Source organism: Psammomys obesus, unplaced genomic scaffold (assembly GCF_907164565.1).
Source record: "Psammomys obesus unplaced genomic scaffold, mPsaObe1.curated_primary_1811, whole genome shotgun sequence".
Taxonomy (NCBI): Eukaryota; Metazoa; Chordata; class Mammalia; order Rodentia; family Muridae; genus Psammomys; species Psammomys obesus.
The window spans coordinates 40,270-53,131 of record NW_026590859.1 but is presented as its reverse complement, the minus strand read 5'-3'; the positions used below and the strand labels follow the sequence as shown (position 1 = coordinate 53,131).

General features: G+C 35.5%; 1 protein-coding gene across 1 annotated transcript in view; it reads right to left on the bottom strand.

The window, feature by feature from the left end:
* LOC129678404 (complement receptor type 2-like) overlaps positions 1-12,578 on the bottom strand; it is a 25,775-nt gene extending 13,197 nt beyond the window's left edge. The window contains exons 1-8 of the mRNA XM_055609169.1: positions 12,521-12,578; positions 6,918-7,097; positions 5,582-5,681; positions 5,115-5,200; positions 3,855-4,253; positions 1,509-1,685; positions 1,325-1,427; positions 615-700 (exon numbers count right to left, since the gene is read on the bottom strand). Coding sequence (XP_055465144.1) covers positions 615-700; positions 1,325-1,427; positions 1,509-1,685; positions 3,855-4,253; positions 5,115-5,200; positions 5,582-5,681; positions 6,918-7,097; positions 12,521-12,578 — 1,189 coding nt within the window. The remainder of the gene's footprint in view (positions 1-614; positions 701-1,324; positions 1,428-1,508; positions 1,686-3,854; positions 4,254-5,114; positions 5,201-5,581; positions 5,682-6,917; positions 7,098-12,520) is intronic.
* Positions 12,579-12,862: the final 284 nt, after the last annotated feature.

Sequence of the window (12,862 nt, the reverse complement as noted above, 5' to 3'; positions counted from 1 at the left end):
CACACACACACACACACAGCTTGCAGGTAGCATAGTCACATTAGATAACTGTCACCTATGACACTGTAACATCATTACAAGTCATTTGCAATCCTTTAATGCCAGATTCCTTTGAGAAAACCATAGAAATGATGTTTTGAGTAATGATCTCATATTCTTTACACATCCTAGTGTCATGAAAGAAATTAATAATATATGATTATGTGTCATATTATAACTATGACATATGTTCATATTTTCTGAGTAACTTGCAGAATAAAGAGAAAGTTGTCAGTGTCTGCACTTCCAGTTAATGTCCATTTGGTACTAAGTAGAGTTCTTCTGTATAAGGAATGACATATAAAGGCACAACCAGTGTTTTATTACACTAGAAAAGATTATGCTTGATTTTGGTACAGGTATCTTTCCAGAGCCTTTATTATTTTGTTTATAGAATCACAACATAGTAGGTCAACAAATGAATGGATTTAATGCTTATTTCTGCATTTTAAACAGAGGAAAGCAGAATTTTTTTAAAGTGCATAACTGGGTAGGATGTTATATTTAAAAGCTGCATTAGAATACAGAATCAAGAGAAAAAAATCCATATTTGATTATCCTTATTTTCTACTCACGTTCACAGACAGGAAACTTATTATTCCAGATTACTGTCTCTCCTTCTGGGACACACTGACTAGAAGATTTGCCATTTAACTGGAACCTTAAACAATAAGGAGCAGCAAATCATCACGAGAACAAACCACTTTACAATACAGAGTGAATCACTTCTCTTATATATTCATAGGGTGGTATGTATTTTAAATATTTCTGGCTTAAGAAAAAGGTCACAGATTCTTGTGAATCTGTTCCACTAAACAATGAATCAATAATGCATTTTAAAAAAATATTAAAACTGTATCTTTTCTTTTGAATTCTTCCTTTCCTCTTTGGCATCCAGATGTCAAGGTTATCCTTATCATCTTGAGGAAAACAGTCTCAATTCCTATAGAGAAAATAGTAAAGACCTTGTTTCCCAAGTTTACTCCAACATGTCTCACTAAATCCAAATTTTATATTCTTTCTGTATAACAGGAGTTTTGATTTGTGAACCAAAACTTTGCATTTCCAGGTGATGAAATGACAATTCCCACTTTTGCTGGTCAAGCACAAAATATATAAACTTGAAGAAAATAAAATGGATTTAGCTAATGACAGAATTCTTATTCATAAAAGGTCAAGAAAAAGGAAAGAAAATAATAAATAAAAAATTTAACTATCTTCAGAAGTCATACTTTGCAATCATTATGGGAAACAATCAGTGCAAGACCTATCACTTCACACTCACCCTGGGTCACAAACAAAAGAAACCTCTGCCCCAAGCTGGAAGTTAGGGGGAAGAAACACATGGCCATTGAGAAGTTGGTTTGGAATGGCATCACATGATTTCACTAGGAAAGAAAAGAGAAGGCTTGCACATGAAGAATCAGGAAACAGTTGTTTCCTTTGAATAGAGCAGAAGTTTCATAGACCTTCACATGTCGGGGCTGCATGGCTCCAGGTTCCCAAGGATGTACACTCCACAAGGTTAATTCCAATGAGAGTATAACCAGGTTCACAACTATATGACACTTTCTGGCCAACAGAAAATAATTCCTTATCCTTTTTGTTATAATCACCATGGTGGATATTTTCAGGTGGTAGACACCCTGAGAAAAGAACAGGACCAGAAAGTCCTTTTATTTCTAAAATAAGAACTTTATACTTGACAACTTACAGCTATCTTGGATTTAGTAAGATGGGATAAAGGTCTTCATGGCAGCTCTCCCACTCTAAGATAGAGAGAGAGGCAATAGAGTGGGGTTGATGTATTTCTCTAACATGTTAGACTTGGAAAGCCATGTTTCTATCTGCTTTCTCTTTCTTGATCCATGCCAGGAAATATTACTATTACTCATTTTTTTCACTGTATTCAGCTAAAAATCAGAGATATCATTTCACCAATAGGGCCGACAGGGACCAAACTTTTACAACACATGCTTTCCCTACACAAACCACCACATCCTTTTTACTTCAACAAGGTTAGTGAGGCTTCTGAACTTTGTTGCCAGAAGAAAGTGACTTTATACCAAAGAGGAAATATTTTTTTTCGTATTTGGTTTGTCTATATTATATATATACATATATATATTTGTTCTCTCTCATTTTTTTAGAGAGGGAGGAAAGTGCCACATTGCATTGAGCTGTAATTAAGGAAAATTCTGTATAATTTATGACATTTCTATAATTGCAAAAATTATATCATTTTATGAATATAAAAATGCCTTTTTATAATATTCCAATTTCTGGGAAAAAAAGAATAAAAGGAGAAAATGGGGATCACAGACTCAAGATAACTACTACCTTTCTTCCACAAAAATTACTTTTTTAATATCGAGATGGATGTCTACAAAATTTTAAATCAAGTTCTTATCTTAGCCAATTCTCTCTCTTAATATGGCTAACACTGGAGAGTTTATTTTATCCTCATTTCAATAAAATGCAATCATTTAAAACTCTAATGATCAACTTTTGTACTGTGACTTAAAATGACTTTTATTCTTCGAAGAATGTAATTGTATATATTTATGAGATACCATGTGATACTCAGATGAATAGGTATATTGCATAATATAAAAGTAAGGGTAAATATATGTGTCTTCTAAAACTTATTCCTTCGCAAACTTTTAAAATCCTTTATTCTAGATTTTAAAATATATACAGCAAACTATCATAATATACAGTGGAAATTCTGCTTGTAGGAACACCAGAACTTAATTTCTTCTATCTAATCTGACTTTTATCTGCATTCTTAACAGCATTTGATATATTGCGTAGTGGAGGAGTCTTTATATATGTAGAAGTGGGCTCAGGTTCTCATGCTTGCACGTGCATGTATGTGTATATATGTGGGGGTATTCACTGATACATATGCACATAGAAGTAATTGTCTTGTTTTTATGAGACAAGGTTTCTCAGTGGGAACTGTGGCTAACCAACTAAGCTAGACTGGCTGGTCAGCAAGCCTTAAGCATCTGCCTGTCTCTGCCTCCCTGATTCTGGGATTATAAGTACTTTCCACATGCAGTTTATGCACTGAGCCATCTCCTCATTCTATTTTTTTTTTAATGAGTCATTTTAACTGAAGAGAAGTCATTGTGGTTTGATTTGCATTTCCCTGATGATTATTAATGTTAAACATTTTGCCATATGTTCATTGCCCATTTTATTTTATTTTTGAGAAATTTCTGATGTCTACTTTGATGATGAATTTCTTTTGTACTATTGAGTTATTTTAGTTCCTTATACATGCCGGATACTAATTCCTTGTCAGATACATAGCTTGGAAATATTTTTCTCACTCTATCATCTTTCCTCATTCTATTGTTTCCATTTGTTGTAGAGAAAATTTTTATTCTATGTAATACCATTAGTCTATTTTTGCCATTGTTTTCTATGCTTTCCATGATCTTATCCAAAGACATGTTGACTATTTAAATGTTCTTAAATAGTATATCTATTTTCTTCAAAGAGTTTCATGTCCCTTAATTCTACTTTAAAGCATTCTGACCCTCTTTTAAAAGTGTAATATACCTTTCCCTACAATTATAGTACTGCCCCAGAATGTAATAAAATCCCCCTCTCTTTAACAGTTAGAGACCTCCCATGATCATGGACTGCTAAAGCTAATAGATATTACTTCCAAAGTTTACTTTCAAAAATTTTTATTCTGGAAATCCAGTCATCTATTCCTTCTACTTTTTCTATAGGTACCATGTATCTATTCTGCAAAACTTCAAATTTCATTTACAGATACTCAAGCTTTCATTCCAACTTACCCCTGAAGCATGTTGGCAGTGGAGGGCTCCATTTGCTGTTTGGCTGGCACCACACTATACTGCTGCCTTTCATGGTAAAGCCAGACTTGCACTTAAACATTACTGTATCGTTTAAGAAGAAGGAGTGTTTAAATCCAGACTCCACAACTCCATTTTCAATTTCTGGCAATGGGCACTTGACTATAGGAACACACCGAGGAGGTGGGCTGTTCCAGATGCCAACTTGATTGTCTTTACTGGTGCAATATATTGACCTCTCACCCACCAGATCAAACAGTTTTTCCCTGTTCTTTCCAGCACGGCAATGATAAGTCACTACCATCCCGTAGGAAAAGCTGTCCCTGTTGCTGCTGTGGAAGTCTCCATTGGAAATGACTGGTGGTGACTCACAAGGAATAGCTTTTGGAGAGAAGTGGTTAAGAAAGGGGAGAGACAGAATTGGAATGTTACATTTTCTGAGAATGTAGTCTTCATTCCCATAAACCAACTTAAACTTTACCTACAACTTATCTATCATATTGGGATTCTGTATTATAATCTAAATAAAGAATAAGCCAGAAAGGGAAAAAATATGGAACCAGCTGATAAAAAGTCAAAAAGCTGTGATCCCAAAATACAGAGACTCTGGTACTTCTTGGGGTGATCTACTTTTGCATGGTTACATTTATCAGTGTGTAATCTCATGCATATTTTAAACTTAAGAATCTACTCACATTAAATGACATCATAAAATATTAATGGGAAAGTGTAGTGAAATCAGAGGTCCTGGAAGAAGATCAGTCAGAGCTATGTCCACAACAACCCAAATCTAGTAATCATTTTTATGTGCAGATGCCCAGTTTCCCTTTAGAAAGGGATAAGAGGTTCAGTATCTGCTTTAATACCCTGCTGGGTAGAGTCTTTCAGAGGCCCTTTGTAGTAGGCTCCTGTCCTGTTCCCTGTCTTCTTTTACTTCCAATGTCTCTCCCATTTGCCCTTCTGAATGGGGATTGAGCATCTTCCCTAGTGTCCTCCTTGTTGTTTAGCTTCTTTAGGACTATAGATTTTAGTATGTTTATCCTATATTATATGTCTAATATCCACTTATAAGTGAGTGTATACCATGAGTATCTTTCTGCTTCTGGGTTACCTCATTTAGGATGATCTTTTCTAGTTTCATCCATCTGCCTGTAAATTTCATGATTTTCTTGATTTTAATTGCTGAGTAGAAGGGAACAAGAGAAATGTAGTAGGATGCCATAAAGAGATCATTTTACTCACATTCACAAATAGGCACATCCTTATCCCAAATTACATTATTGTCTGATATAATACATGTAGCAGATGAGTCACCAATGAGTCGGTATCTAGAAGCAAAGAGGTGATTGATCATATACCAGTTACATTGATCATATACCACTTTAGACAAGCCTGATATTTTTCCACTAAAAAAAATGAGAAAAAGTAGAATATTATGGAAGACGCAGTGAAATGGTGATAGAGAAGGACTTATATAATAGACTCAACAATGTATAGACAAATGAGATCTGACCTCCTAGTCAATAGCAATGGAGACTTAAAATTGAAGAAGCTCCATAATCTTTCTCTCTAAGGATCCTCTTAACAACACTGAAGTGTCATTTCTGAAACAGGTCAAAAAGACCATGCTTTCATATTTATTCATATAAAAGGTTTCTGGTTATTATTTCAGTATCCAGATAACCTGCGTAGGCATCCTACCTACTCACCCTTTATCACAAGAATATGTAATTGTTGACCCAAACTTGAAACCCGTGTTTATATGCACAGAGCCATGGAGGAGTTCTTTAGGACTTTCACATGATTTACCTACAAGGGAAACAAAACAGGATTTGGGTCTGGGATTGAGAAGATTTTATGTGTTTTCTATTAAATTCCCTGACTTGAGTTGTTGATGGGCCTGCATATGTTTTCTCAAAACAGTTTTTGACATTTGTAAAAATATATACTTTCTCAAGGAGCAGTTAATTTTGGAACACTATTCAAAATATATTCTCTATATTTTTGTACATTATCTTTCTCTCTCTTTCTCTCTCTATATATATATTCTCTATATTTTTCTTTATTAGATTCTATTAGCTAATGGCATCATCTACCATGCCTCTTGTATTAAAACCCAGTCCTCATTTTCTTCCTGTAACTCATTCTCTAATCCTTCATTTAATTCAATTAGCTACAAAATTTTAGTACCTGAATTCCAGACTCTCTCTCTCCAAGCCCATTATTTTGATATTTCTACAGTTTTACTGGATTGTTGAGTAACATTTACCTTTCTAATGCTGGCCTGCCTTGGTCTAGTACCTCCTCCATAACATGACATGTGTTTTCTTTTACATCATAAATATGGTCATGTTATACTTCCTACTTAAAATTGTATGGTGATTTACCATTATTCACAGGAAAGAAAGTATAGAGTCTTAGAGTTATAGGCACTCACACCATATTGATACTTTTCCATCTTTCCAAAGGTATTTCCTCCATACTTTTCCCCTCTGTTCAGAAGGCCTCAATTTCTCTAATTCTCTTAGATAGAATTTATTTTTCTCTGGTTGAATAGCAATTTACCTCTATTACTAAACAACATCATAAAATCTGGGGATATATTTAAGTGATACAGAAGATGCCTTTCCTGTGCAATGTTCTTTTTTTAATTTTCATCTATACACTATTTATGTGTAAGTTTTGTTGTCTTTTGTTACAAGATCTACTGTCTACTGCTTCTCACATGCTAGTTAATAAAGACTATTTCTTGAATGTAGTAAGAATGAGATAAACTAATATTCTTTTTGTATACTGACAAAATATCACAATATCTAACATCACAAAATATCTAATATCACTCTGATATGATATGGAAATCACAGAATAATATCATAAAGATGACTTAAACCCTAGTACTCAGAATATTTAGAAGTTAAAGAAACAGAGAGGCTATGATTACTTTTACCATGACATACTAATTTACTGCTCTTTTGTTTGGAAAATGACATACTATCCTACATCGATAAAGTGATAGAGCTAAACATGGCTTGTAGGAGTACTCACGTTTACAGAAATGCTGAGCATCTGACCATTTGGAGGTTTCTAAGCAGGTGATAAAGAATGACTTCCTAATATACCCAGGAAGGCATTTGTATTCCCAAGTTGTTCCAACAGCAAACTCAGACTTATCACTCTCAATAATAGGCTTAGCAAAAGCATACTTTGGTAGCAACTTACACTGACCTAGAAATAAAGACCACAGAAATTCAATGCTAAGAAAGGCTAAAGCTTCTCTGCTTCTCTCTTGTCACCAATTGTTCTAACAAATTTGATCTTTAAAAGTAATATTGTTTGTAGCAATATTGTCTAAGAAATCATTCTAGTATAGATGGACACATGGAGAAATCAGATATTCAAATAGTTTTTAATACAGATTTCAGAGGAAGATCTTGAGAAACTTTTTTCATAAAATTTCATCTTAAAATTTTATAATAAAACCTGTGGGTGGATTGTTTGTTTATTTCATTTTTACACAGTAAGGTCAGAAAAAAATAAAAGCATGTAGAACCTCAGGAATGAGTATATAGAACTTAATATAAGACACAAAACTGAAATAGAGGAAAATGAAGGAAGAACATGGCAAGATATCAGCATAGAAAAGACTAAGTAGTTGCTTTCTCCAGTTGCTCAGGAAATAGCACCAATTGAGAAATAAGTCTTCATGAAAAGCACCTACACAGAAAAAAAAAGTAGAGATAGTCTACAGAATGGGAGGAAATCTTTGCTAACTATATATTTGATTAGTATCTAGAATATATAAGTAAATAAAAAACATAAATACCCCAAACTCTTCATCAATAAATGAACTAGTAGAGTGGACATTCAACTACGTCTCAAATGAAGTTCAATAAATATGAAAAAAAAATGTTCAGCATGACTAGTCATTAGAGAAATAATGACAAAAACTATACTAAGGTTCCATCTCACACTAATTTTCACTGAGAAAACAAGTAACAAAAAATGCTGGTAAGAATACAGATAAAAGGGAATACTTTTCTATGTTCCCTAATGAGAATGTAAACTAACCAGCCACCTTAAAAAATCGGTCTGGAGATTTCTCTACAAATTAAAAGTAGATTTATCACATGATCAACTGCAGCATTCGTCAATATTTACCCAGAAGACTCCAAGTCCACATATCACAGATACATTTGCACATCAATACTTACTAGGGTATTATTTACAATGGCTAAGTTATGGAACCAACCTAAATGGTATGTATACACAATGGAACTTTTTTCAGCTCTAAAGAATGAAGTTATGTTGTTTGAAAGATGTGTGGAGGAATGTCTTGTGTAGATGTAGCAGTTGTCAATAAGAGCTGATTGGCTAATCAGCTGGGTGGAAGGACAGGAAGTAGAAGCCAAGACTTCCTAGTAGGAAGAAAGGAACTTGGGAAGGGGAGAGTGAAAGGCTTTTCCTCCAGGAGACAGGTGTTTTCGTAGACATTGGGAGGATAGCTAAGCCTGTAGCTATAGGAACAGACTGAAGGAGTAGAAGCTGCCCCTGGGAATCATCAGATTGGCAAGTGATTGGTTTTTATGTGGGTTTTAAATCCTAGGTTTTACATTGCTAATGAGAATGTAAACTAGGATTAGAGTAGCTCATAGTGCTTACAGTTTAAAAATAAATCATAATCTCTCTGTCAGTCATTGGGGAACTAGCTGGATAAAGAAAACTACTGCCTTAATAATTTACCGTATGAAGTAATATAGAAAGAATATTTTTCTTCAATAAAGATGGATGAAACTAGAGATATTAACATCAAGTGAATTAAGTCAGTCTCAGAAAAACATATTTGAAAGTAGCAGCAAACTGAGGAACAAAAGGGACTAATGGGAGGGGAAAAGATTAAGAAGGGGGAGGGTAGTATGTAGGATATGCTCATAGTACATTATATAGTTGCATGAGAATGGCCTTATATAACCTTGCAAAGTGATAATAACACAATAATTAATAAGAATAATATTTATATGTTTTTGGTGGGATGGAAAGGAAGTTATTTGTATCAGTATTTTTCTGCTCATTGTGACCAAATACTTGACACAAACAACTTAAGGAAGGGAAGATTAGTTTGCTCCTAGTCTAGGGAACACCATCCATCATGCTGTGACTGGAGCGTCTTGGTCTGTGGAGAAGAGCCCTGCAACAACTGCTGGTTACAAGACACCAACCAGAGAACAAAAAGCTGGAGATGATGAGGGGAGTAGGACCTCCAAGGTCTGCCTTCCAGATAGACCCTGACCTCCTAAATGTTCTACAAGTATTCAGATATTCAACAGTCAAATATGTGGGCTTGTGGGGGACATTTTACATTCAAACAATAATGAATTTTTTTAAATCCTCTGGTTTTATAATAAAACCAAAAGTATACAAGAAAAATCTCTTTTAAAAAGATTTTTAAAAATTTTTTTTATTTTATGTCTAAGAATGTTTTGCCACATGTTTGTATGTACAGTCTATGTGTTCAGTGCCTGCAAAGACCTGAGTAGGATGATGGATTCCCTGGAAATATGATTATGAGGCACCAAGTGGGTGCTGAGAACCAAACCCTGGTCCTCTGAGCTATCTCTCCAGCCCTAAAAGTAAAAATCTTACAAATAAGAACTTTAGCATAGAAAACTGAAATACCACAGAGACCTTGTAAAATCAAAATTACTTTAATTGATTTATGTAATTATCCTAATCACTAAACTTTTAAGGTATAGAAAAAACATTCATTCTTCATTGAACTAGTTTATTTATTATTTGTTTTTATAAGATACAGTCTCACTATATAACCCAGGCTGACCTTGAATTTGAAGTCCTTCTGTCTCAACCTCCCTAGTATTCCACTTTTCATTATATTTATTTTTTTTGTTTTAACCAGATAGAGTAATGAAACCCAAAAATAGCTAGTAAAAGCTTTCTGATGTACCAGAGAAAAGAGCTAGTCATAAACATTGTTAAATAAATTCCATTGTAATATCCATACACTTATTATGTCCCTAGAAAAGTAATTTTGTATATATGAGTGAAGACTCATATTTTACCTCCTTAAATTTATTTTCAGAAATTCAGAAGTTCACTGTTTTTCGGGTCACAGGTAATCTAGATAAAACACCAAGTTGTGAAACCCTCCAAGAGTAGAAGTATACCTGAAAATTTACAATTTTTTATTTTTTTCCATAAACGTATGAGGCAGGTACAGGTAAAAGTTAAATAGTGAATGTCTGCTGACTCAAAGACATTCGCTGAACCCCTATAGCTGCAGCCAGATACAGTCTCTAACTCTGTGCTTCTACTGGGGAATTGAAAAATAGTCACCACTGTTAGGAGCCAGATATTACTGTAGGTCTCTCTTATGTAATTCTTTGGTTTCTTCTGTTAATTCCCACCAAAGTCCCCAAATACATACTCTGTGAAAAATATCAAGAAAGACTCTAAGAAAAGTAAAGGTTTAAAAACAATGAAGATAGAGCTGGTGGCACACACCTTTAATCCCAGGCAGAGACAGGCAGATCTCTATGAGTTTGAGGCTAGCCTGGTCTACAAACTGAGTTCCAGGACAGCCAGGGCTGTTACACCAAGAAACTCTGTCTTGAAAAACAAAAACACACTAACTAACAATAACAACAACAAAAACAATGAACATAGACTTTACAATGTGATGCCACTTCTACCAGTTACTCTAAACAGATAATAATCTGTGATTTTCAAATGTAAATAAGAACAAAATTAAATTATCTTCCACAATATAGGAAACCATTTAAATACTTAAGGTTCAACCAGTGGTAACAATACAGACCAAGAAGAGATACAAGATATAGAAACGACAAAAATAAGAAACTTTATAATGTGTATTTCCATGTCAAAACAAGGCAAGGATCATACTTGCTGGGTGAGGATTAATGGAAGTCTCATCTCTAGTAAGGAAACCTTGAGTTATTTCGAAACTGCCTGCCTCTCAGGCTACAGTACAGAATTTCCAGTTCTCCTCCAATCAGAAGAGGAAAGGTAGCAGGTGAGTTGTTTAACTGGCTAAAGGCACTGCTGTCAAACCTTACTGACCAATTGAGTTTAATACCTCATGGAGTCTGGTGAAGGGAGAGAACCAACTCCTAAAAGTTGTTCTCTGACCTCCAAACACATGCCATTGAATGCACACACACAATAAGCAAATACATGTAATAATATTTCAAAGAAAGGCTAGTCTGTACGCTATTACATGATAGAGATTTTCATGACAGTCCCTCTTTACCTCTTTCTACCACCAGGAGTGAAGATCAGAGTAGTGACTATATAACACAGAAAATGTTTCTGGAGGACAGAGAGCAATTAACTATTTAGATGTAGGAGGCTTTACATGATGATTTAGAAATCATTTGGAAGTGGATGAAGGATTATGGGTAGGATAAAAATAAATCTGAAAAATTGGTCAGAAAGCAGGAAGGGGGGAGATCGTTATTAAGAATTATCATCAAATGCCCTAATACTGGGTTTCTTGGCTATCTGATGGATCATTTTTTTTTAAATGAGAATCATGTATGTTAACCAAAGTATTGTATTAAGCATAAGACATTCAGCAGTGAACATGAAACAAGGCCCAACCATCCCTAGAATTTATTTTTCCAGTAGAAAAAGTAGCAGAACTAATGCATAATATTCAGACCCAGTAACTACTCAATCCACCCTTAGCTGCTAATTGCTACACTTATTGTCAACTTTCAAGTGCCATTGACTTCTCTGGCAGCTCCTGATTTCTCTCAGTTCCATAGGATGTTAGCATAGCTCATTTCTGACTTCATTTCATATATTATAAACTGAGGGTAGGGTCTCTAACCAACTTGTTAAAATTTACTCAGCTATTGAGGTTTAGTTACAGTAAACATCTTATAACCTATGAATTTATTCACAATGAGAACAAGTTATACTGCAACTTGCCAAAATTCACCCAGCTATTGAGGTTTGTTTGAAGTAAATGTCTTACAACGTATGCTTTCACTACCCAGAATAAATTGAGCTACTTTAAAAGCAAGCCAATTTAGGAAACAACAACACACAAAAAAACTTTTACAAGAATCATATTTTCTTGTTCAATGTTAAAAGAGAACCTATGGAAGCACACACCATTACAGAAGTCATAGTTTAAATTCACGTTCAACTTTAAATAGAGTTAGTTTTTTAAATATACTGTTAAAAAAAAAAATCTGAGACCCATATTGGAGAATCAGGTGTTATTAAGAAAAGAAATAGGAGCTGCATGCCTAGAAGCACATGCAGTCTGTGATTCTTGGACACAGTCTGGAACCCTTAGTGGGACTGTGTGAGCTCTGCTGAATTCCCAGGAGGCTGAGAGCCAGGGAGGAGAGAGGAAACCACCCAACCACTGCAACAGTCGCATTCCAAAGCGCCCACATGTGGCTCAGCCTTCAATGATGGTGATCTAGCTCCCAGAAGAGGTTGCCTCCGGAGACTGAGGGGGTCTCCAAAGCTGCCAGGGACAGGCAAGTAAGGGACAGCAAGGCCCCCACATCCCTGGTGTGGTCTCTAGCCTTTGTGTAGACACAGAAGTTTTCCCAGACCTGGAGGAGTTCCCGTATCTGCGCTCCCCGTGCCCAGCTCACCAAGAACTCCTGGAGTGATGAGAGTGAACAAAACCCAGAGTGAACCCAAGGCTCCCATGCTACTGCAGCGGCTCAACAGCAGGTTGCGTTCTCTGTGCTAAAAGTCTCCAACGAGGAAAGAAGAACGACGTGGCTGGCTGGCTGCCGCTGGCTGTAAGCTGTGGGGAGTGGACCTTAAATAGCGTCTGCCTAGCGCTGGGTACTGAAGATTTGTGGAGCACATCTGCAGGTGGCCAGGGGCGGAAGAGACAGGGAGGGGCGGTCCCTGGGAAGTCCTCTTTTGGCTCGGTCTGGGTTCAGCGCCTGACTTTCCCACTTTTTGTTGGCTATGCAACCAAATAC